The sequence below is a fragment of the Lithobates pipiens genome, unplaced genomic scaffold, assembly GCF_037356315.1.
Source record: "Lithobates pipiens isolate NorthernLeopardFrog02 unplaced genomic scaffold, aLitPip1_a1.2 Scaffold_25, whole genome shotgun sequence".
Taxonomy (NCBI): domain Eukaryota; kingdom Metazoa; phylum Chordata; class Amphibia; order Anura; family Ranidae; genus Lithobates; species Lithobates pipiens.
The window spans coordinates 218,940,562-218,967,679 of record NW_027507787.1 but is presented as its reverse complement, the minus strand read 5'-3'; the positions used below and the strand labels follow the sequence as shown (position 1 = coordinate 218,967,679).

Sequence of the window (27,118 nt, the reverse complement as noted above, 5' to 3'; positions counted from 1 at the left end):
CACAAAAGAGGATAGTTTTATGGCATTTTAATTTTTTTATACTAGTAATGGCGGCGATCAGCGATTTATTTATTTATTTTTTTTGTGACTGCAACATTATAGCGGACACATCGGACATTTTTGACACATTTTTGGCAACATTGTCATTTATACAGCAATCGGTGCTATACAAATGCACTGATTCCTCTGTAAATTACACTGGCAGTGAAGGGCTTAACCAGGGGATGACAGTGTAAGGGTTAACTGTTCCTAGGGGCAGGTTACTAACTGTGGGGGGGCTGGGCTTTGTGTTAGTGAACACTGATCTCTGCTCCAATCACATGGAGCAGAGATCATTGTCACTTGTTGCTAGGCAGAACGGAGAGATGCTGTTTACAACGGCATCTCCCCGTTCAGCCGCTCCTGAGATGATCGCGGGTATCCCCGCGGTGATCGAGTCCGTGAAACCCACGACCGGACTCACGGGGGTCCCAACCGGCACGCACGCGATAGCAGGGCGGCATATAGAAATGGACATGCCTGTGCCATTCTGCCGACGTACATCGTCGCGCGCCGGTCGGGAAGTGGTTAAGTAGTTAAAAAAAAAAAAAAAAAAACTTGATTTTTTTTTTTTGTATCCATCTTCTGACTTGTGCCTGTCCAACTTTTACCCAGAGATCTTTTGACAGTGCCTCGCCACTTGTAGTTTGTTTGCTTCAGTTTTGTTACCAGGGACTGAAATGCTCCCAGGAAAACTTTTTTTTCATGCTGGGCTAATCAAAATGACCACAGCGGATCACAGTTGAAAGTCAAATGGCTTTGTGTGCCATTGAGACGGTGAATAACTACACCTGATTGAGCACAATACAAAATCGTCTAATTGCTCAAAAGAAACAGGCAATCAAATTGGTAAAAAAGAGAAATAGTAAGACCATGGTGTTTTTTTAGGAGCAAGATAAAAAAGCAACAAATTTGTAAAAATAAAAAAATGGACAATTTTATTTATAACAAGGTTAAAAATGACAGTAAAATTCGATATTGTATTTTACATTTACTAGGCAGTTAATCCAGTTCACTCTACATGTTTCGCTATAGATTTAGCTTCTTCAGGCCACATCAACCTTTGGAGTGGGAATAACAGATACATGTCCTCCTCCTTGAGCACCGAAAAACATGTAGAGTGAACTGGATTAACTGTCTAGTACACGTCAAATCCAATATCTAATTTTTAACCTTGTTATAAAAAAAAATATTTTTTCCAAATTATTTGTTACTTCTGTGTCTTGCACCTAAACAAAAAACAAACCCCGTGGTCTTACTATGTCTCTCTTTGCACCTGATTGAGTTTACAATTCATTTTTAGGGGGGGGTGATCCTTTTTCCAACTAGGTGATTCTGTTTTTGAATTTTCTCTAATTTTGTTTCTGACATGTTGGTGTTCTATCTTTCACCTGGATGTTTTAGGCCCCTTACACACGGGTGGACCGTTCAGTTTTTTTAGGCGGACCTGAACGGACGCTCCATAGACCTCTATGGAGAGACGGATGTCAGCGCTGACATCCGATTCGAAAAAGTGTTACGGAGGAAAACCCTATTCTTCCATCCGCCATCGGATCAAATGAAAATGGACTCTTCATTCGATTTCCCCTATAGAGGAGAGCGGCACACTGTGGAGAGACCGACCTGTCATCTGCGTGCTCAGCGGGGATTGACGGAGCGATCCCTTGCTGAGCAAAGCGGAGCCCGTACACTGACACGTCCGTGTGAAAGGACCCATAAGTTGCACTGAGTAAATACAGCTGGATTAAAAAAATAAATAAAAATACCTGTCTTCATTTCAGGCTGCAAAGCAACAAATTGTAATTATTTTAAAGGGGGGGATTCTTTTCTATACCGTGTGTGTATATGTGTGTGTGTATATGTATGTATGTGTGTATATGTATATATATATATATTATAATTTTTTTTTTTTTTTGTGTGTGTAAGTAAATGCTAATATGATTCTATTGTGCTGAAAAACTCCTGTGTGTGTAACAATGCATAAAAATGTGAATAATCATTAGATTAGTACAGGGGGTTTCAAAACAAAGGCCCAGTGTTACTGTCTTTCAGACTTTAGGGGGAGTCGGACTGTGGCCAATGGAAGTTAAAAAGTCCTGCCATCAGTAGGAGTAAACGATGCAATAGGCTTTATGGTCATTGGGAGTAAAAAAACGAAATTGTATTGGTGTCGGTGGGAGGCATAGTGCCCCGTCTTTGGCGTCGGTGGGAGGAATAGTGCCCCGTCTTTGGCGTCGGTGGGAGGCATAGTGCCCCGTCTTTGGCGTCGGTGGGAGGCATAGTGCCCCGTCTTTGGCGTCGGTGGGAGGCATAGTGCCCCGCCTTTGGCGTCGGTGGGAGGCATAGTGCCCCGCCTTTGGCGTCGGTGGGAGGCATAGTGCCCCGCCTTTGGCGTCGGTGGGAGGACTAGTGCCCCGCCTTTGGCGTCGGTGGGAGGACTAGTGCCCCGCCTTTGGCGTCGGTGGGAGGACTAGTGCCCCGCCTTTGGCGTCGGTGGGAGGACTAGTGCCCCGCCTTTGGCGTCGGTGGGAGGACTAGTGCCCCGTCTTTGGCGTCGGTGGGAGGACTAGTGCCCCGTCTTTGGCGTCGGTGGGAGGCATAGTGCCCTAAGGGCCGTGTAAAGGCAAGCAAAGCGCTACATCGGGCCCATGGGCGCCGCTGTTTGGAGACCCCTGGATTAGTATATAAACCATCCATCTGAAGCTCAAATCCTCAAACAACACAGTCCGCAAAGAAGCTTGTGGACTGTGTTGTTTTTGAGGATTTTAGTTTCAGATAAATTTCTGTTTTGTATAATAATCTAATGATTATTCACATTTTATGTATTGTTGCACACACAGGAGTTTTTCAGGAATATTGTATTTTTGATGATTTGGCACAATAGGATCCTATGAGTATTTATTGTACTTGTTGCACTGATCTTTGGGGGTTTACATGTTTTTATGCCCCTGCTGAGCCTAACTTTCTGGATAATGAGTTCACTCGGATCTCATGACTCCATGTGTGTTTGGTTAAAACAAAGCTGTGTCATCTGTCCTTATGAGCAGGCCTTTTTTTGACATTCTGTTTTGTACTTCACTAGGTCTGGGTTGTTCTGCGTGCCACCACCTTCTGCTCCAAAAAATGAAGACTCTCCCAACGCTTCCTGTAACAGTATTCCGACAGATGCCAACTTCTCCCATCCATTGTCAGAAACCCCCGTTCAAGACACTGGACTCCCTGTAAAAAGCAACACCGATCAAGCTCCTCCACTCCTTCCACCCCCAGGTACGGCTCCTTCTTACCCTCCATACTTCGAAGGTGCCCCTTTTCCCCCTCCTCTGTGGATAAGACACTCGTACAATCAGTGGGTGCCTCAACCGCCCCCACGCAGTATTAAAAGGACAAAGAGGCGAATGTCAAGGAACAGAGATCCCGGGAGGCTAATCATGAGCACAATAAGGCTGCGGCCTAGACAAGTCCTTTGTGAGAAGTGTAAAAACACCTTAAATGCGGAGGAGTCTCCCAAGGATAAACACAACGCTAGAAGTGGCAAAAGATTACAAAGCGAGGATAAGGAACGCCATAAAGCGGAGTCTGATCCCGAAGAGAGAAAGTCAACAAAGGAGAGGAGAGAGGAACATAGTGCTTCTAGAGACTTGCTACACAGGAGTCCCCCCAAAGACTTGATACCTAGGAGTCCGGTCATAAAGATCTCGTATAGTACACCACAGGGCAAAGGGGAAGTGGTGAAGATTCCATCGCGCGTACATGGCTCCGTGGAGCCGTTTTGTCCAAAGCAAACCCAGGAAAATGGAAGTAGGGACCAAGAGATGCCCAAGGACGCAGAACAGTGTCAAGCTCCCAAACGTTTAGTGGACAGATTAACAGACAGTCAGGTAGCTTCTATTCCGAAATTAAAGCTACCTAAGCCATTGCATTCCAATGTAGATATTCCACCACCCAAAATCAGACTAAAGCCACAAAGGATTAGTGATGGACAAAGCGTTTCAGTCTATAAATCGGAGCTAATTGATGAAGTGAATGTGCTGCAGAGCAGCCAAGAGTCTGAAACGGATTCCTCGGCTTATTTCATGGACAGCGCCGCAGAAAGAAGTTATCACGATGTGTCTTTGGGAAGCTCTGGGGAAGATGATGACTTCAAAGGATTTCCACACAGCAACGAGGGACATAACCTGAATTTACTTATGAATTACCGGAAAAGGAAAGCAGATTCGTCTAGTGCGTCGTTGTGCAGCAACGACAGCCTAGAGGAGTCAAAGTCGACTTGTCTGGAATTAAACAGGATGGATTTTTGTGACCTTATGCCTGGCGACGATGTTTCTTCTTCTAAAGATGAACAGAAAACGGTCCCACCGCTGATGGTGAGACTTCATTCTAAAAGTGTGTCAAACTGCATCACCGTAGATGGAAAGACTATGTCGGTGGGAGATATCGTATGGGGGAAGGTCCATGGCTTTCCTTGGTGGCCTGCCCGTATACTGAGTATTAATGTTACTCAAAAGGAAAACGGTGATCCTACGTGGCAAGAGGCATCGGTTTCATGGTTTGGTTCTCCAACGACATCCAGTTTATCCGTTTCAAAACTTTCTTCCTTTTCAGAATTTTTTAAACTGAGGTTCAATAGGAAGAAAAAAGGGGTGTACCGTAAAGCTATTGCCGAAGCTGCCAGGGCTACTAATCATCTGACTCCAGAAATTAGGGAACTGCTAATGCAATGTGAAACGTAATTTCAATAGAAGGTAAGTTTACAGAAAAAAACCTTTTACAGGAATGTTCTGCTATTGCCATTATAGGTTTAAATTTTGTGCACTTCCTGTTTTTCATGCTTTTGTGTGAAGGTACTTTTCCACATACCGGTTTTGATGTCATTTGAATGTCTCATGCCTATCATTGCTAAGCAACAGCTGGGTAGAAAATGGCTGGGTTGGATAGATTATCATAAGAGGAATGTCAGTGTATGTTGTCGTCATATATCTTCTTCTATTTAGTTTAGCTTTAGAACAATTTCACTATATAGGCCTCCTTTTTTTATTTTTATTTTATTATTTTTTTAAGTGCAAGTAACAGGCCCAAATTGACTGACCTGTATATTTGATACCCATTTTGGTGTTGATCAGATTGGCGGAGGGCGTGTGATTGCACCAAACCATTTTCTTGCCTATGTACAGCCACCATCATCATACAATACATTTTTTATTTTTTTTTATTTAAAGAGGGATTTCACTGTGAAAAAAAAATATTAAAAGCCAGCAGCTACAAATACTGCAGCTGCTGACTTTTAATAAATGGACACTGACCTGTCCCGGGTTCCGGGATCTATCGCTCGGCTCTCGGCTGCTGCCGCCACCATTCTAGGTGAGGGAATCAGGAAGTGAAGCGTTGCGGCTTCACTTCCCGGTTCCCTACTGCGCATACGCGAGTTGCGCAGCGCAATAGGAATTGTCCGCGCTGTCTATGGGACCCGTGTGTGTGTCCCAGCAGACAGCGCACAGGGACAGGAAGAGGCATAGACTCCCATGGGAGTCTATGCCTGGAAGTTGGTGTAAATACCTGTCTTTGACAGGTATCTGCACCCCCCCTCCCCCCTGAAAGGTGCCAATTGTGACACCGGAGGGGGGGAGGGTTCCGATGAGCGGAAGTTCCACTTTAGGGTGGAACTCCGCTTTAAGTTGTTAACCATCAAGATTCCGAACAGGTATACAGCCAAATCTTTTAGCCCTTGTACACACAGTCGGACATTCAGACGACAAGAATTTTTCCGATGGATTTTGTCCAAAACTGGTGTTGCATGCACACAGTTGGACAAAGTTGTCGGAAAATCCGATCATTTGGGAATGTGATGGCGTCCGTTCGTTGTGATGGGACTATGTTGCGGCTAGTAGCCAATAGCTTTGGTCTAGGAATTTGATCTGAGCATGCGTGGCACTTTGTCCAATCGGATCATGGTGTTGGGAAAATTTTATATCCAGCTCCCAAACTTTGTTGGTCAGACATTCCGATGGAAAAGGTCTAGTGGAGCCCACACACGGTCGGATTATCCGACAACACGGTCCGATCGGACATTTTCCATTGGAATTTCCAACCGTGTGTACAACGGTTAAAAGGTCTGACTGCTCCTGAACTTACAGTGGATATAAAAAGTCTACGCACCCCTGTTTCAAAATTTCAGGTTTCTGAGATGTAATAAAAAATGAGACAAAGAAATAATTTCAGAACTTTTTCCACTTTTCTAATGTGACCTATAAACTGTACAACTCAGTTGAACAACAAACTGAAATCTTTTAGGTGGAGGGAAGGAAAAAAAAAAAAAAAATAATATGGTTGCATTAGTGTGCACACCCTTATACTAATAGTTTTGTTGCAGCTCATTTTGATTTTATTACAGCACTCAGTCTTTTTGGGTAGGAGTCTATCAGCGTGTCACATCTTGACTTTTCAATATTTGCCCACTCTTCGTTGCAAAAAACACTCCAAATCTGTCGGGGTGTGAGGACATCTGTGCACAGCCCTCTTCAGATGACCCCACAGATTTTCAATTGGATTCAGGTCTGGGCTCTGGCTTGGCCATTCCTAAACTTTAATCTTCTGGTGAAGCCATTCCTTTGATTTGGATGTTTGCTTTGGGTCGTTGACATGCTGAAAGATGAAGTTCCTCTTCATATTCAGCTTTCTATCAGAAGCTTGAAGGTTTTGTGTCTATTGACTGGTATTTGGAACGGTTCATAATTCCCTCCACCTTGACTTCCAGCTGAAGAAAAACTGCCCCAAAGCATGATGCTTGCCACCACCATGATTCACAGTGGGTATGGTGTTCTTTTGGTGATTTGCAGTGTTGTTTTTGCGCCAAATATATCTTTTGGAGTTATGGCCAAGACGTTCAACCTTGGTTTCATCAGACCATAACACATTTTCCCACATGCTTTTTGGGAGACTTCAGATGTGTTTTTGCTAAATTTAGCCTGGCTTGGATGAAAAGGCTTTCTGTCTTGCCACTCTACCCCATAGCCCAGACATATTAAGAATATGGGAAATTGTTGTCACTTGTACCACACAGATTGTACTTTCCAGATATTCCTGCAGCTCCTTTTAATGTTGCTGTAGGCCTCTTGGCATCTTCCCTGACCAGTTTTATTCTCGTCTTCGTCAATTTTGGAGGGACGTCCAGTTCTTGGTAATGTCACTGTTGTGCCATATTTTCTCCACTGTGTTCCATGGTATATCTAATGCCTTGGAAATTCTTTTGTATCCTTCTCCTGACTGATACCTTTTAACAATGAGATCCCTCTGCTTTGGAATCTCTCTGTGGACCATGGCTTTTGCTGTAGGATGCAACTAGGAAAATGTCAGGAAAGGCCTACTAGAACAGTCAAACTTTATTTGAGGTTAATCAGAGGCACTTTAAATGATGGCAGGTGTGTACCGACTCCTTTTTAACACGAGTTTGAATGTGATTGCTTAAAGCGGGAGTCCGCCGTTTTTTTTTTTTTTTTTTTAAAAGCCAGCAGCTACAAATACTGCAGCTGCTGACTTTTAAAATGATGACACTTACCCACCCAGCGCGCCCGCGATGTCGGCACCCGAAGCCGATCTCTCGATCGTCTCTCGGGTGCTGCCGCCGCCATCTTGGTTATGGGAATCAGGAAGTGGAGCCTTGCGGCTTCATTTCCCGGTTCCCTACTGCGCATGCGCGAGTCGCGCTGCGCAATAAGGATGGTCCCCGCTGCCTCTGGGATCTGTGTGTTTCCCAGCAGGCAGCGGGCGACCTTCGGAAAGAGGCGTAGCTTCTGCAGAATCTACGCCGGAAGTGGGTGCAGATACCTGTACTGTACAGGTACCTGCACCCCCCTCCCCCCTGAAAGGTGCCAATTGTGGCGCCGGCGGGGGGGAGGGTTCCAATGAGCGGAAGCTCCACTTTAGGGTTGGACTTCCGCTTTTAATTCTGAACACAGCTACATCCCCAGTTATAAGAGGGTGTGCACACTTATGCAACCACATTATTATTTTTTAACCGCCCCCCCTAAAAGATTTCAGTTTGTTTTTCAATTGAGTTGTACAGTTTATAGGTCAAATTAAAGGTAGAAAAAGTTCTGAAATTATTTATCTTTTGTCTCATTTTATTACATCACAAAAACCTGACATTTTTAACAGGGGTGTGTACACGCTTTAATATCCACTGTAAGTGTTTTGCCATATTTTGGCAACCCATTCAAGGGAAACCCATTTCTTCTTTCTTCTTCCTTCTTCTTCCTTCTTCCTTCTTCTTTCTTCTTTCTTTCTTCTTTCTTTCTTCTTTCTTTCTTCTTTCTTTCTTCTTTCTTTCTTCTTTCTTTCTTTCTTCTTCTTTCTTTCTTCTTCTTTCTTCTTTCTTCTTTTTTTTATTTTTTATTATTTAATTTTTTCCCCCTTTCAATAAGTTTATATTCAAGATATTAAAGTATATAAGGGAAACAAAATTGTTTCTATAAAGAGCAAGGGTCACTAACAGGAGGTGCAATATCAACCAATGAATTGCATAGTAAATTCTCAGATTCCATAAGGCATCGAACAACATCCTAATAACGTTCTAGGCAAGGAGAAAATTTTAATCTCAAAGTTCTAGAACAAATTGGTGTAACCAAAGTTTTTTTACCAGACCTGTAACAAGTGCTTATCTGAGCTCATAAGTCATAGTTCTCTGCTGGAATTTAGTTGCGTTTTTAGGCAGATATGCCATTTTTCATTATTATAAAAAAAAAAAATATGCGTGGTGAAATCTGTCCACTTGCATATCCTGAATTGGAAGAAATAAAGGCAAGTTTTTGGAAATCCAAGACTGAGAGACACATCAGCAGATCTGTGGGTGGCAACATTTAGTCCCTTTCGGTATAGAGATGCAGAGCTGGAACCATCAGATTTTAATAGGGGTACGAGGATCAAAATTATTGGGCTTTGTGTGACTGGCCTGTCTTTTTGATTCTGCTGTCCTGAAGTTCAGTTACCGTATATACTCGAGTATAAGCCGAGATTTTCAGCCTCTTTTTTGAGGCTGAAAGTGCCCCCCTCGGCTTATACTCGAGTCATCGCTGTCTGCCCGCTCGATCAGCGTGTCGAGCAGACAGACAGCGGCCATTCTATTCAAAAGCCGCGCCTCCGGCTCCGCCTTCGCCTGTGATAGGCGGAACACTGAATTTCCCAGCAGCCTGTGTTCCGCCTATCACGGACATCGTATCATCCTCGTACTACGGACGAGGATGATACGACGTCTGTGATAGGCGGAACACAGGCTGCTGGGAAATTCAGTGTTCCGCCTATCACAGGCGAAGGCGGCGGCGCAGCTTTTGAATTTTACAATGGCCGCCGACGAAGAGGGCACGGGACGGAGGCAAGGCAAGGCACGGCACGGGACGGGACGGGACGGGGGCAAGGCAAGGCACGACACGGGACGGATGCAAGGCACGGCACGGGACGGAGGCAAGGAGGCAAGGCACGGGACGGAGGCTCGGGACAAAGGTAGGCTGGACACACACACACACACACACACACACACACACACACACACACACACACACACACACACACACACACACACACACACACACACACGGATGGATGGAGACACACACACACACAGGGATGGATGGATGGATGGATGGAGACACACACACACAGGGATGGATGGATGGATGGACACACACACACACACAGGGATGGATGGACGGACACACAGGGATGGACGGACACACAGGGATGGACGGACACACAGGGATGGACGGACACACACACAGGGATGGACAGGCATGTCTCACCCTCGGCTTATACACGAGTCAATAAGTTTGCCAGTTTTTTTGGGGGTAAATTGGGGGCCTCGGCTTATATTCGGGTCGGCCTATACTCGAGTATATACGGTAAGCGTCTTGATTATGTGCCACTTGGTCATGTGTGGTGATATCGACTCATTGAGATCTCAAATTAGTGGGGGGGGGGGGGTTAAAGGTTGCCAATACTTGATAATATTATTAATAATATTTTTTTTTTGTGGCTTGGGTAGCAGTTTTCTGTTTGTCCTATCCATGTTGTATTTAAAAATAAAAAATATTGTAAATTGTGGACAGAAGGAAATTTTTAATAAATATATATATATATATATATATATATATATATATATATATATATATATATATATATATATATATATATATATATATATTTTTTTTTTTTTTTTTTGCATTGGTAAGTAAATGGGGTAAGATTGCAAGTCTCTGATAGTTTACATGGAATTATAATAGGAAGCTTTGATTTTCTTTTTAGCTTCTTAGTGGCTCAAGGCATTGTCTAATGAACAAAACTGCAGGGAGCCTTTGTGAAACTATTATGGCTGATGGCAGGACAATACCTTGCATAGAACTAGCTAACCTTATTGCTATGAGTTTTTAGGTGAGGCCGCGGCTTCGGCCTAGTCCACTAGGCCAGACGCCGAGGACTAGGCCGGAGCCGCGGCCTTGCCTAAAAACTCCTGCCTGCAGCTCCCCAGGACCGGTGCTTACACCACGCTGGTTCTGAGGAGCTGTGGGCAGGAGTTTTTAGGCGAGGCCGTGGCTTCGGCCTGGTCCAACTGAGTTTTTTTTGAGAAAATCTCCCAGCTCTACCTTGTGATTAATAAAGTTGATCCCAAAAAAAAGTGAGAGATTTCAATGTAAGGATGATTTTCCCTTCACCTCTAGGTGTGGACCGCTGAGCTAACAGATGGTCAACAACACATGTCCCATATGGGTATAGTATAACCTCCAATAAACATCCGGATCCACCGGTCGGCATCCCAGGGGTATAATAGTAAGAGAGAAGCAAAATCTAAGTGCATGTTTGGCTTGCGTCTATCTAGCGAGATTACTTTGTGGTATAAGCAAGGAAGCTGAGACTTCTGCAGTATGTAAATGTGCTTTTACTATACAAAGATGCTGTACATACAAAACTATTACAACGTTAGGAATACAATACAAGACTGACAGACATCTATAACAAGCAAAATGCCTAGCAAATGAACAGCCTGTGGTCTATAACAGTACAAATACACTTAAGAGTTACTTAAAGTTGTGCCCCCCCCCCAAAAAGAAATATGATTAAAATTCCTTAAAAAAAAAAAATTGGAATTTTCTTTTTTTTTAAACTCCTCTAAATGCCTGTTGCTAGGGGGTCCCTCGTAGTCTGCCTCCTTCAGTGCCCGGGCACCTGACGTCACTTCCCCTCGGCGCAGTCAGTCATCTGGGACACATGACAGGTACCAGATGACTGCACGGCATATCACGGTGCGCCGCTCGCGCATGCGCATTGGCTGTCACAGCTGGGTGCCCACAGCAAGAAATCCGGCGGCGCCGAGCAGAGAGGGGAACGAGCGGGGCTTCGTTCCCCCACATCGCTGGACCCTGGGACAGGTAAGTGTCGATTATTAAAAGTCAGCAGCTGCAGTATTTGTGGCTGCTGACTTTTTAAAAAAAAAATTGTTTTCTTTTTTAAGGGGCAGCCCACTTTAACTTCGGTTACTGTATGTTTGTGCTCTCCATTGGCAATGATTCTACTTGAGACAAGGCACCTTCTTGTGTCATGAGTGGCTTCTGATCTTAAAACATTATGAGCCCCTAGCTTATGCCTGAATCCCCCTTTTATGTGTTCAGGCTGTTTACCATAGTTGCCAAACAGAAAACATACCTGTTTATTGCAGCTGTAGAAACAATGGACTGTTGAAACTGTCAATTGAATACAACAATGGTATCTACATATCCATTGTATGCAGCAGCATTTGTTTTGAGAAATATCTACTCAAGCCAAAACCTGACAGTAATCAAACTATTGTAATATTGTCCCATGTAATGTTATGTCTGATTTTAATATAAAAAAACTCATATTTTAACAAACGCAACACAGTTCTCACTGAAGAGTCCTTTAAAAAGCTTTATTAAATGAGATGGCTACTCACAAGGGCTTTATTACAACAGTGCATCTAGGAGCAGACCTCACGAGTAAAAAGATCCAGGATGACAGCAGGCGACGTCACCCTTACATTGAAATCTCTCACGGGGACTCTTTGCTTACTGGGACTTGGCACTGTTAGTCCACCTTCTGCTTTTTAGCCTCACTTTCGATTTACATGGGCTTTTTTTATTACATTTGAAATGTTTTAGAGCCCTGATATTTGCGCTGCACTCCTTTTGCATAATATTGACTTTTGGATTGTTTGAAAAATATTTCAGTGAGATCACTTTTTTTTATCGGCGGCGGGAGAGGTGCCCCCCTCCCACTGCGCTCCAGTCGTCTCTCCCCCGCTTACCAGAGCCACCGGTAGCGGCGGAGACTATCTGTTCCTTTCCGAGGAGAGGCCTGGAGCCGAGTGAGGGAATGATGGCCCCCACTTGGCTCCATAACATTGGATGAAAGGAGCGACGTCACTTCCGCCCAATGGTCTTAAAGGGGACTTTTTAAAAAAAAATTGTTTTTGAAATTTAGTATTATTTTTTTTTTATTATTATTATTATTGAAAGACACGTTTTAAGTGTAAATGTGGTCTTTTTTTAACCCAGATCACACATTAACCACTTGCCAACCGCCTCACACCGATTATACGTCGGCAGAAGGGCTCGTACAGGCAAACTAATTTACCTGTACGTTGCCCTTTAAGAGGCGGGTCGCGCATAATGCCAGCAAGCTCTGTGAGCCGGGTCCCGCGGACTCTATGTCCGCGGGGATACCCGTGATTGTCTCAGGGAGAGGAAGAATGGGGAGATGCTGATGGAAACCAGCATCTCCCCATTCTGCCTAGTGACAGTGTCACTGATCTCTGCTCCCTGTGATCGGGAGCGCTGATCAGTGACATGTCACACATAGCCACGCCCCCCCCCCCCCCCCACAGTTAGAAGCACTCCCCAGGACATACTTAACCCCTACACTGCCCCCTACCTTAACCCTCTTCCTCTTCCCTGATGAAGCCATCGCCGCAAAACATGTTGAAACTTTTGGAGGTGGGAGTACCTTGTATGTGATTACAGTACTCTCATTTGTCGGGGATAGGAAACGTGTGTATACCCATGACTGCGATTGTAACTGCATTCCGTACTTTTATAATCTTCTAAATAAATGATTTGTAATTTTATATAAAAATTCGTGTTGCTTCCTATATGATGTGCCTTTATTAAAGTCCCATTCCTCCAATTTTCATGTGTTCATGCACAGATGTCTATTGAAACCGCACAGGATGAGGATGGTGCTGTTGCCAGCGACAGCCTCTGATTTGGCATGCGATTTGACAAATCCCATGCCAAATCATACCAATGTGAACCTAGGCTAAATGTCCTTTTTACCAGCTGCAGTGTACATGAGGCCTAAGTGTCGGTTCACACTAGCGCGATGCAGGAACCCTGCGAATCAACTGCGGGTTCCCGCATCGCACTTGACACGCTCGGCAGTTCACACTGCCATATGCAAACTGCTGGGGAGTGTCATATGTTAACGACACCCCCATTTCAGCTCGCATATCGCACTGTGAACTGACAGTTCGGACATGAATCGGATCACATATGTGTGAACACACATGCGATCCGATTCTGGTCCGAACAGAAAAAAGGGTCCTGTGCGTGTTTGGACCGAATGCGGTGCGATATCAGCCATACTATCTGTATGGCTGACATTGCATCCGCACAGACATCGCATGTAATGTGAACAGCCGTGCACTGCGAATTACATGCGATGTCTGGCATCGCGCTAGTGTGAACCGGCACTCACAGGCCAGGTTTGCTGGATAACTGAAATACATCACAGGTGATATCATTTGATGATCAGTGATTCTGATCTGCATCTCCCCAAGGTAATACATAAAATCTGGCCTGCTGGGGGGGTTCTGAGGACAGGAGAACCACGGTTGTAAAGTGAGGAAGGTTCAGAGAGGGATAAGCACAGGAAGGGGTTACAGGGGAAGACGCAGCATTGTGGATCTGATCCGCAGCCATTTGCCTGGCAGATTACATCAACAGAGCTTTAGGTATTTAGAGAAGCAGGAGCTGACCTTGCGTGCTTTGTGAATGTGATCAGCGGCTTGCTAGCTGCTAATCGCCTCCATTCACAAAAAGGGGAAGGTGTTGGGCACCTCTGGGGTGTAGGTTTTTTTTTTTTTTTTTTTTGGGCTGCTGAAGCAACATTGAGCTTTGCATAAGGGTAAAGCCCCATACACACTATTAGATTTTCTGAAGATTTTTGTCTTTAGATTTACCAAAACCATATAACCGTAAAGCCTTGTACACACAGTCCGATTACTGGACAAATTTTCACCAGTTTTTTTTTTGATGCTAGTCTCAAGGCGAAATTGACGAGAGTACGCGCCATCAGACAATTCAACGTCAGAAGTGATGTAATGTGTTGAATTGTGTTCTTTCATTTCTGAGCATGCCTAGTCTTGTTCTTCTTAATTTATTTTTATTTTTTGTCAGAAAACTGTACTAATGAAAAGAAAATCAGACGTTGTGGTCACATCAGACAAACATTTTCAAGCCTGCACATCCATTTTTTTTGTCTGCCGAAAATCCATAATCGGCTGTCAAAAGAAGCATAACGATCAGAAAATTGGCAGATCGTTCATCGACTGAAATTTACTTTCTCGCTGTGTGTACGGGCCTTAAAGTGATACTAAAGCTTCGTTTTTATTTTTTTTATTTTTTTTACCACTTGCCGACCGCTGCATGGCAATAAACGTTGGCACAATGGCAGCGGTGGGCAAATGGGCGTACCTGTACATCCCCTTTAAATGGTGGGGTTAGTGTATAGTGTGCCCGTGGACTCTATGTCTGCCGGTCTCCCGGCAATCGTGTCATGGAGCTGCAGAACGGGGAAGTGCCATTGTAAACCAGGCATTCCCCCATTCTGCCTAGTGACATGACAGAGATCTACTACTCCCTGTCATCTGGAGCGGTGATCACTCTCATGTGAGTGGAAGACCATTCCCCCCCCCCCCCCCCCCAGTTAGAATCGCTCCTTAGGACACACTTAACCCCTTTATCGCCCCCTAGTGTTTAACCCCTTCCCTGCCAGTGTCATTTACACAGTAATCAGTGCATTTTTGGTCCCAAAAATCAGTCAATATACACTTATTGCGCTTTTTTATTTATTTATCTTTATACCAAAAATATGTAGAAGAATACAGAGTGGCCTAAATGAGGAAAAAAATGTTATTTTTTTTTTTATATTTATTATAGCAAAAAGAAAAAGAAAAAATTTAGCTTTTTGTTTTTTTTTTGTTTTTTTTTCAAAATTGTTGGTCTTTTTTTGTTTATAGCGCAAAAAACGAAAACCGCAGAGGTGATCAAATACCACCAAAAGAAATCTGTGTGGGGAAAAAAAAGTCAATTTTGTTTGGGTGCAACCTCGCACTACTACGCAGTTGTAGGTTAAAACGACGCAGTGCCCGAATCGCAAAAAGTGCTCTGGTCTCAAGCAGTTAAATAACAAACATATCATACTTACCTCCACTGTGCAGCTCGTTTTGCACAGAGTGGCCCCCGACATCCTCTTGGGGTCCCTCGGCGGCTCTCTCAGCTCCTCCCTGCATTAGATAACCCCCTAGGAGAAGCACTCTCCCGAGGGGGTTACCTAGTGGGTGTGCTCCCGAGTCATTCATTCGGCGTCCATAGAAGCCAAATGTATGACTTGGGGGGGGGGGGGGGGGGGCGGTGCCCGGATCATTGGATTTGATGGCAGTGGGAGCCAATGGCTGCACTGCTATCAATCTGTCCGATTAAAGCTGGGACTCCATGACGAGAAGGAAGGCACCACGTCCCCGAAGAAGGGGCTCGGGTAAGTAAAACGGGGGGGGGGGGGATTTGGGGGCACTGACTGGCAGGTGTTTTTTTATTCTTATTGCATAGGATGTATTAAGGTGAAAAAACCTTTTAAAAGTTTCAATTTGTATGCAATTGGGCTGCCTCCTTGTACTAAATGGTTTCTGAAGACAAAAATCTGCAGAAAATCGAATGGTGTGTATGGGGCTTTACTGAGTCTGCTGGAGGCAATTTTTCAATGTAGCCCTCCTGTCCATGGCGGTAAAAGGGTTACAGCAAACTTCAGCTTCAATTTGGGGATCCTAAGCACAGACCATAATAGGTGCGCTGACTCATCCCGAGCAGTCTGCTGTCGATAAGCCTCCACTCTACTTATTAGCTAGCAGCTCATTTAAAGTGACGGCACTCCCAATATAATCTGTGCTGCATAGCCATAAACTGGAGCTGATGGGTCCTTCAAATGCTTTAATGATGCCGCTCAGACTTGCTGAAAGCATTGCAGACGCTTTTCTAAAAGCTTGTGGTGCTCACCGCTTTCTAAGCCCATGTGTACAAGGCCGAAACATTGCTATTGGTCACAGATAGATAAGTGATATAGGGGTTAAGGCGGATTGCCCCCTCCCTCCTTTGGTGCCTTTTGGTGGGGGGAGCGGGTACCTATTGACAGGTTCCCTGTCCCCACTTCCATTGGCCCTCACCGCGGTGAGGTATGTCACAAGTCCAGCTCCCTCCGCCTTCCCCTGCTGCCATGCCGGTGAGAGAGCGCAGCGCGCTTTGTGCATGCACAGTAGGTACCTGGCTATGAATTAGGGCTGCAACTAATGATATTGTTTTCATAATCGTTTTTTATTTTGGCTTTAAAGAGGAAGTAAACCCTGATGGGTTTACTTCCTCTTTTTTTCCCTGCAAAGGTAAAGCATAATGGACTACTGTGCATCGCATAGTAGCTCATTATGTGTCACTTACCTGACACAGGAGCCAGCGAAGTTGCCGCTGTCCCCTGTAGTCCGGCGCATCCATCTTGCTGGTGGCGTCTCGCAGCTCCGACGAATGACAGCTGTGAAGCCGCGATGACGTCACTCCCGCGCATGCGCACGGGAGTCGCGTCTCGCAGCTCCGCCGCTGCCATTCGGCAAAGCCGCGATTACGTCACTCCCGCACATGCGCACGGGAGTCGACAAATTAGGCAAATCCATTCTTGGACTTGCCGCATTTAGTGCGCCTGCGCGCCGCTGTCTACGGTGCATGCGCCGTAGACAGCGGTGCCCATTTTCGGGCAAATATCTCCTAAACCATATAGGTTTAGGAGATATTGCTTGGACCTACAGGTAAGCCTTAATCTAGGCTTACCTGTAGGTCAAAGTTGTTTGGAAGGGTTTACTTCCTCTTTAATGAGCAGTGGAGTTTATGGACTTTTTTTCTGAATGCCAGAAATTTGCGTTCAAAGTGCTGTTTTTCACCTCCAAAAAATGACAAACGCTCATAAAAACGCATTAATTAGCGTTTGGTGTTCTATTTTTTTCAATGCATTGTGGGAGTTTGGAATGCACTGTGGGATTTTTGGAGTGTCCTCTGTGTATATTTTTATTAAAACCGCCCATAAACGCTAAAAACAGGTAAAATCGCCACGCTATTGGCCGAATACCACCACCGCTATAATGACGGTAAAGTGGTGCTAAAAATAGCGCCGTTTTACTGCCGGCGCCCGCACCGTCCCAGTGTGAAAGGGGCCTTACTGCCCATAGAGATGTCAGAATATTCCTGCATTTGGGGGAGGATGGAGGAGCCTGACATTGCACCCTCAATCTAATGATTGCAGGTACAATGCTTTACAGCAGGGGGGCTCAACCTTTTACAGAGCAGGGGTCACATAAGGGATTTATTAACTGGTTGCGGGCCACAATGAACAATCCCCCCCACCACAACCACCAAACCGCAAATGTAAACAAGCCTTTGCTGTCCTGAGCCCCTATAGGGCTGCTTTCACACTGATGCACTGGGGGTTACCCACACTGCTAGTGCAGTGCACGTCTGAACCTTAGACTTCAATTACATCCTGCCGTTGTGGTTTGCTTCCTGAAAGCACGCCAAAAATCCTGCATTCAAAAGTTTTGGTGCGCTTTCAGGAAGCGCATCAATCCACAGGATATAACGGAAGTCTATGGCTCAGTGCAGCTAGCCCGGCAGGTGCGCCTACAAATCCGCAAGCAGCATAATAACCATTGCCGAACGATGTCCATTGCTCATATATGGTCGTTGCAAACTATGATATGCCCATTGCTAAACTGATATATTTAAAGCGGAGTTCTGCTTAATAAAAAAAATTAAAAGTCAGCAGCTACAAATACTGCACTTTTAATAATCGGACACTTACCTGTCTCAGGGTCCAGCAATACGGGTGAGCGAAGCCCCACTCGTCTGCCCCTCCTCTCTGAATTTCCGGCATTGTCACTGTGGGTTCCGCGGACTCTATGCCTGTCTGCCGGTCTCCCGGCGATCGTGTCACGGAGCCGCAGAACGAGGAAGTGCCTATGTAAACAAGGCATTTCACCGTTCTGGTTTGTGTCATGACAGAGATCACTGTTCTGTCATCGGGAGCAGTGATCGCTGTCATGTGAGTTGTAACCCATCCCCCCGCCCAGTTAGAATCACTCCATAGGACACACTTAACCCCTTGATCGCCCCCTAATGTTTAACCCCTTCCCTGGCAGTGTCATTTACACAGTAATCGGTGCATTTTTATAGCACTGATTGCTGTATAAATGACAATGGTCCCAAAATAGTGTCAAGTGTCCATCATAATGTCAGAATCGTGATACAGATCGATGCCATTACTAAAAAAAAAAAAAAAAAAAATATATATATATATATATATATATATATATATATATATATATATATATATATATATATATATATATATATATATATATATATATATATATATTAAAAATGCCGTTAAACCATCCCCTATCTTGTAGACGCTGTAACTTTTGTGCAAACCAATCAATAAATGCTTATTGCATTTATTTTATTTTTATTTTTTTGGTTAAAAAAAAATAATTTAGAATACATATCGGGCCTAAACTGTGGAGAAAATGTGTGTTTTTTTGTTTTGTTTTTTATATATATTTTTGCCGATATTTATTATAGCAAAAAAATATATAGCTTTTCTTACAAAACGGTCTCTCTTTTTGTTTATAGTGTGATAACAGAGGTGATCAAATACCACCAAAAGAAAGCTCTATTTGTGGGGCCCCCCACAAATAGAGGATGTAAATTTTGTTTGGAGGGCTTTTTTTTTTTTTTTTTTTTTTACTTTCCAAATTTTAGTTGCATTTCAAAGTGAAACTTAGCTGTATCTGAGCAACAACAAACTGCAAAAGCAATTTAAATCTCATTTTTAATACTTAAGAAGAAAACCCATCCATGTTTCCATGCTTTGTTCTGTTGGGAAATCACTTTGGAAAACACTCCCCTAGCATTTCTAGCTGCCGGCCATCTTGAGTAAGGGCAGATGATTCATGTAGCATTTACTTCCTGGAATCCATCTGCCCTTAGCTCAGAAAATCTGTAGGGAGGTGTTTAACTGGAACAGCTCCCCCCCCCCCCCCCTCCTCCTCCAGATGAATGAATTAAAAAAAAAAAAAAAAATTCTGACTCCTGGGATTTGACATTTTTGACCTAGGCCAGAAATCGGGAAGTAACTAAAAAAAAATGTACAAGAAAAGGTTAAAATAAGAAAAAAATATACTTTCTTATCTATTTTTAATAAGGCTATTAGCATAAGGATTAAAAATAGTTAATGTTGATTGAGTTTAGTTCCGCTTTCTTAAAAAAATTATCCATTTCTATTCAACCCGTGCAAATTTCTGGGAGTTTCCAAACATTCAATGCATATTTCCAGTAAGAGACTTGTTTTTCTCACTTATGGGATTTGTTAGGCCTGCTAAACAATTAACCTGGTTAAAGGGTAACTCTGCTTCTGTTGAGAAAAAAACAAACTTGTGATTTATGTACATTACAAGGATTTTTAAAAAACTTTCTTTGAGATTCCTACCTTTTTTTTTGTTCTAAAGAAATCCCTGTGTTTCTCTGTGTCCATGTGAGAGAGTGAGTCTAATGGGAGTGGTTTCATAATTATCAGCTGCCGCACCTGCAGGGCACCAATGAGGAAAGCTGCTGGGCCTGCATCCCTTTAGATGGGATTTCCTATTGGGAGTATCTCACCGAAAATGACATTTTTGCTGCAGGGGATGCCTGAAATCTGCCGTGTCTTAATGCAAATTTCTTGGAAAATCAGTGGACCAATCACACAAATATGAAATGTTTCTGGGGGGCGTTGTGCGTACAGAATATCTCCCAGGTAGCTATATTGCATTTTCAGAAGTTGACAGAGCTGTAAATTGAAAAGGAAAGGTTATTTTTAATAACATTCAATTACAATATGACTTGTCGCAATTGAACACACTGTTATTTTATTTATTTGCAATTTTTTTTCCCCACAAACGTGGAGTTACCCTTTAACCACTTTATAGACCGTCCACTGCATATATACTGCGGCTCTATTGTGCGAAACAATGTACCTGTACGTCCTTTCGTGCAATAGATACTGCGCCTGCTGCACGGTGGGGGAGCCAATCAGCGGGTCTGGCGGATCCGATGTCCACTGGCCACCTATGATCGCTCCACAGAGAGGCAGGGCCGGGGATGTGCCTGTGCAAAGGGGCGGGGGCGGCGATGTGCCTGTGCAAAGGGGGCAGGGGCGGCAAAGTGCCTGTGCAAAGGGGGCCAGGATGTGCCTGTGCAAAGGGGGCCGGGGATGTGCCTGTGCAAAGGGGGCCGGGGATGTGCCTGTGCAAAGGGGGCCGGGGATGTGCCTGTGCAAAGGGGGCCGGGGATGTGCCTGTGCAAAGGGGGCCGGGGACGTGCCTGTGCAAAGGGGGCCGGGGACGTGCCTGTGCAAAGGGGGCCGGGGACGTGCCTGTGCAAAGGGGGCCGGGGACGTGCCTGTGCAAAGGGGGCCGGGGACGTGCCTGTGCAAAGGGGGCCGGGGACGTGCCTGTGCAAAGGGGGCCGGGGACGTGCCTGTGCAAAGGGGGACGTGCCTGTGCAAAGGGGGACGTGCCTGTGCAAAGGGGGCCGGGGACGTGCCTGTGCAAAGGGGGCCGGGGACGTGCCTGTGCAAAGGGGGCCGGGGACGTGCCTGTGCAAAGGGGGCCGGGGACGTGCCTGTGCAAAGGGGGCCGGGGACGTGCCTGTGCAAAGGGGGCCGGGGACGTGCCTGTGCAAAGGGGGCCGGGGACGTGCCTGTGCAAAGGGGGCCGGGGACGTGCCTGTGCAAAGGGGGCCGGGGACGTGCCTGTGCAAAGGGGGCCGGGGACGTGCCTGTGCAAAGGGGGCGGGGGCCGGGGACGTGCCTGTGCAAAGGGGGCGGGGGCCGGGGACGTGCCTGTGCAAAGGGGGCAGGGGCCGGGGACGTGCCTGTGCAAAGGGGGCGGGGGCCGGGGACGTGCCTGTGCAAAGGGGGCAGGGGCCGGGGACGTGCCTGTGCAAAGGGGGCAGGGGCCGGGGACGTGCCTGTGCAAACGACAGAAGTGCACAGAGAACTTCCTGTTCTTCCTGTCAGTCCATCCCCCACACAGTAAGCACTCCCTAGGAGCACACTTATTTGATCACCCCCTGATGTTGACCCCTTCCCTGCCAGTGTCTTTTTATGCAGTAATCCTGCATTTTTTTTTTTTTTTTTTTTTTTTTAGCACCGATCACTATTGGTGTTACTGGTCCCCAAAAAGTGTCACTTAGTGTCAGATTTGTCCACCGCAATGTCGGTCCCGCTAAAAATTACTGCAATTACCAGTAAAAATTAATAAAATAATTCCCTAAATCCCATGGTTTATAGATGATATAATGTTTGCGCAAATCAATATACACTTATTGGGGTTTGTTTTAACAAAAATATGCAGAAGAATACATATTTGGCCTAAATTAATGACGAAGAAATTCGATTCAAAAAAAAAAAAATAATAATTTTGCTATGTATTAGAGCTGCATGATTAATCGTTAAAGAATTGAGACACAGCATTTCCTCGATTCAGTGCAGAGAGTTCTCTGCTCAAGTCGTCAGCTGTCGTAAAAAAAAAAAAAAAAAAGTTTATCACCACATCGCTGAGCCCAGAGTCACACTGACCGCAGGAATGAAGTCTTGCGAGTTCAACTGAACTGTGTGGGTTGCTGCACAAATGTCTATAGAAAGCGCACCCCAAAGTCGCCAAAAGTAGTAGAGAAACCACTTTTGGGAACTGGTGCGGTGCTGCAAATGCGGCATCACACCGATTTTATTTATATATATATATATATATATATATATATATATATATATATATATATATATATATATATATATATATATACATATACATACATACATACATACATACATACATACCCATATATATATAATCATACATGCTTTTTTTTTTTTTTTTTTGCAGAGGTTTGGTTGTTCAACTATTTTGTCACCCTGTATTTGCATAGCAGTCTTTCCAACACAATATTTTTGTAAAAAATACACTTTAATGAATGAAAAACTAAACAGTAACGTTGGCCCATATTTAATTTTTATTTTTTTTTTAAGATAATGTGATAGATGTTAAGCCGTGAGAATCGTGATATTTATTCTAAGCAAAAAAATCGTGATTCTCATTTTTGCCAGAATCATGCAGCTCTAATATGTATTATAGCAGAAAGTAAAAAAAACATTTTTTTATTTTTTTTTCAAAACATTTTTTTGTTTATAGTGCAAAAAATAAAAACCGCAGAGGTGATCAAATGCCACCAAAAGAAAACTCTATTTGTGGGGGAAAAAAAGGACATTTATTTATTTGTTTTGGCACAGCATCGCACGACAGCGCAGTTTGTCAGTTTAAAGTACCGCAGTACCATATCGCCAAAAAATGGCCTGGTCGTTAAGGGGGGAAACCTTCCGGGGCTGAAGGGGTTAACGAAAAGCTAGTTTTCAAAATAGGCGTACATCCCTTCCTAGAGAGATAATTATGGAAATGTCTCCAAAGTGGTCCTGGTTTTGCGAGCTTGGCTGCAAGTCTTTGCCTGTTAAGTAGTTAAAATAATTGCAAGCCGGTGCGTTTTTCACCTGTTGCCCTCTTCAATTTCATCATGTTAAGGAATTAATTGGAATCAATATCAGCCACAAAGTTTTTGACATGCCTATGGCAACAAGGGAGGCCAAATGAATAGGTCACATACACGGCTAAATCGGGCATACGCGGGAGGGGTAGTGCCTGTGAAACTGTAAGCCCCAGTAGAGAGGTGACAATAATGGCACCTGTTACTATAGAGGTAATCTGTACCCCAATGATATATTTGTACGTTATCCTGAACTGACGTATCCAATGTTTTTATATGGGAAAAATTACTACTCTTTTATTTAGTTTTTTGAGTTGGCTCGTATAGAGCTTCCTTCCCTGCAATGTGATTTGTCTGCAGGTTGTATGCATTGTGGTGCGCCTGCGGACTGTTATTCAAATACTTCTTATTTTTGTATATAGGTATTTTCAGGAGTGTCCCATAATGTGCCCTGCAAATGCGGTATTAAAAATGTATAAAACAATGGTAAACCGCCATGAATTTATTTTCTTTTTTTTTTTTACTTGCACGATAAAGTTATGTGCTAGTATTCATTGCATACTAGCACATTATTCAAAACTTACCTTAGAACGAAGTCCTGCAGTGACGCGCTGACGGGGCTCACATATTCCATCCGATCTTGCATGCTCCACCCATCTAGCCGCAGCGTGATGACGTCACTCCCCCGCATGGGCGCGGGAGCCGCTGTTTACAGCACAGGACTCTGAAGGCACAGCTCAGGCATGCGACATAAAATATATATGGGAGGTGCTAGTTAAGCTATATACATCCTAAAATGAACATTTGCTAGGTAATGAAGATTACAGGCAGTGTAATAATCACCATTGTGCAATGCCAAAAACAAAACAAAAAAAAACTTGAGTTGTGGTGTCCTTATTAACTACTTCAGCCCCGGAGCGTTTGGCTGGCCAAAGTCCAGAGCTTTTTTTTTTTTTTTGCGATTCGGCACAGCGTTGGTTTAACTGGCAATTGCGCGGTCATGTGACGTGGCTCCCAAACAAAATTGACGTCCTTTTTCCCACACAAATAGAGCTTTCTTTTGGTGGTATTTGATCACCTCTGCGGTTTTTACTTTTTGCTATGATAAATACCCCCCTCCCCCCCCCCCAAAAAAAAAAAAAAAAAAAATATATATATATATATATATATATATATATATATATATATATATATATATATATATATATATATATATATATATATATATATATATATATATATATATATATATATATATATATATATATAATTTTTTTTTTCCCTCAGTTTAGGCCGATATGTATTCTTCTACATATTTTTGGTAAAAAAAAAAAAATCGCAATAAGATTGATTGGTTTGTGCAAAAGTTATAGCGTCTACAAAATAGGGGATAGTTTTACTGCATTTTTATTATATTTTTTTTTTTTTTTTTTGAGGAATGGTGGCGATCTGCGTTTTTTTTTTTTTTTTTTTTGCAACATTATGGCGGACACACATCGGACATTTCTGACACTATTTTGGGACTATTGTCATTTATACAGTGATCAGTGCTATAAAAATGCACTGATTACTGTGTAGATGGCAGTGGATTAACCACTTTTTTTTTTTTTTTTTTACTAGTAATGGTGGCGAGCAGTGGTTTTTATCGTGACTGCGACATTATGGCAGACACATGGGACACTTTTGGCACGATTTTGGGACCATTAACATTTATACAGCGATCGGTGCGATTAAAAATGCACAGATTACTGTGTAAATGTGACTGGTAGTGAAGGAGTTACCCACTAGGTGGCGCTGTAGGGGTTAAGTGTGTCCTAGGGAGTGGTTCTAACTGTAGGGGAGAGGGGCTTTGTGTGTGACACAACACTGATCACCGCTGCCGATCACAGGGAGCTGTGATCAGTGACACTGTCACTAGGCAGAACAGGGAGATGCTTGTTTTACATTAGCATCTCCCCGTTCTTCCTCTCCGTGAGACGATCGTGTCCGCGGGACCCATGGTTGGACTCACGGAGCTCGCGACAGGCACTGCTATCCAAGCCACCTACAATAAGATGATAATAATAAGATCACGTACAATAACATGATTTCGCGCAGCGGAGCCAACCTGCCGAAGTAAAACTGCAGCGGCTGGTCCGCAGGCGATTAAAGTGGAGTTCCACCCAGAAGTGGAACTTCCGCTCATTTGTCTCCTCTCCCCCTCCGGTGCCACAATTGGCACCTTTCAGAGGGAGGGGGGACAGGATAGTGCGGTGGCTCTGGAAGCTTAAAAATGGCCTGGGCAGGTAGGGGGTGAAAGTGCTCGGTATTGAAGTGGTTAAAGAGCGTATATTGGTTCCAGCATAAGACCCCTTTCACACTGGGGCACTTTGCAGGTGCTACAGCGCTAAAAATAGTGCCTGCAAAGCGCCCTGAAAGAGCCGCTGCTGTCTCTCCAATGTGAAAGCCCCGAGGGCTGCCACACTGGAGCGGTGCGCTGGCAGGATGCTAAAAAAAAATCCTGGTAGGAGTTTCGGGGAACGGTTGTAAGGCCGTAATCGTACTTGGGTCGGGATTTCTGGTGTGTCGTCAACAGCTGTTTAGTATTTACAGCTACTAATGAGAGACAGCTGAACCAGTAGAGATAACTTGATGAGGAAGTCTTTTCTTCCGACTGTTGTTGTCACTCACAATACTGCGAAGGTGTCCTTGGAGGCATAGAGGGTGACGGGAACAAAGAGAGCCTGAATTACAGGCGATGAGTATGTCTATAGCTGAACATTCATAATATCACATACACATGCTATGCTCGGCAGTGGAGGCTACGCCTTTCCATATCCACATTTTTTGAAATTTACTCCAGTGATCAAGATCTATTGATACTCGGCTTTTATTTTCCTTGGACGTATCCAAATACCAATGGATCACGCCCTTGAATTCTCCAGGCCAAGGTGCACAGCATGGCCTCCTGCCACTTGCCAGTGTTTCTCAGGCTTACCGGTTTTACCGGCGAGCTCGAGAAACGATCTGGTGGGTTACGTGGCTGGCCATAGAGGTTCCCAGAGACCAGATTGTCTCTGATCGCCTTGATGGTCTTGGAGGACTGGTGTTCTGTCAAATTAGCCGACTCATCAGAAACTCCAGCCACGTCACTTCCGATTTCTTTAAGCCGTCGGTAATCGGAGATTTTGGCGAATTGCTGTTTGGACACAACACCGGCAACCAAATACCATCCAGTACAGGAAGATTTAGTTGATTTGATAGCACAGCAAGCTAACGAGGACAAAGTTGGCGCCGCCTTGGAGGGGGTCATTTTGTTGGCTAATATCGGAGTGGAATAACAATCTCTGGTCATATCGTGCACCGGACTCTATTCGGTTGCCGGTGTTGTGTCCAAACAGCAATTCATTAAAATCTCCAATTACTGATGGTTTAAAGAAACCTTAAGTTAAAGTGACTGTAAAGTCTTATTTTTATAGGGAAAAAATAAACCTGTTACACTGTTCTGTTGCAGTGGACTTGTACAGAGCAGCCCTGATCCTCTTCTTCTCGGGTCCCTCTTCTGTGATCCTGGCCCCTCCCTTCTGTTCAGATCGGACACTTTTGACACTATTTTGGGACCATTGTTGACATTTATACAGTGATCAGAGCCACTGATTACTGTATAAATGTCACTGGCAGGGAAGGGGTTAACAGTAGGGGGTGATCAAGGGGTTAACTGTGTTCCTTAGGTGTGTTCTAACTGTAGGGGGGATGGGACTGACTAGGGGAGGAGGCCGATCGGTGTTCATACTTAGTATAAACACAATCTGTCTCCTCTCCCCTGAGAGAACTTGGATTTGTGTCTACACACACACACACATCCCCGTTCATGTTCTGTCACGAGCGTTCGCGGGTGGCCGCTGGGAACGCGCATCGGCTATGAGGATATGCGGCGCGTGTGCCTGCTATGTCTTAAAGGAGTGACGTACGGCTACGGCGATTTGCTCAGCCGTGCCAACCTGCCGCAGTATAACTGTAGTGGCTGGTCAGCTAGCGGTTAAACTGCATAGAAGGTTCTTTACTGTAAGAGCTGTCTGGACCTCCGTGGGAATTCATCATCATTGTTAATTTTTTGTGGTTTGATATTTCATATTTGTGTATATGTGTATATTTTG

General features: G+C 44.3%; 1 protein-coding gene across 1 annotated transcript in view; it reads left to right on the top strand.

Annotated features, from left to right (window-relative positions):
* Positions 1 to 27,118, top strand: part of PWWP2B (PWWP domain containing 2B) — a 64,551-nt gene that overhangs the window by 17,314 nt on the left and 20,119 nt on the right. Inside the window, exon 2 of the mRNA XM_077455559.1 lies at positions 3,122 to 4,781. Within this exon, the coding sequence (XP_077311685.1) occupies positions 3,122 to 4,769 (1,648 nt within the window). The 3' untranslated portion in view covers positions 4,770 to 4,781. The remainder of the gene's footprint in view (positions 1 to 3,121; positions 4,782 to 27,118) is intronic.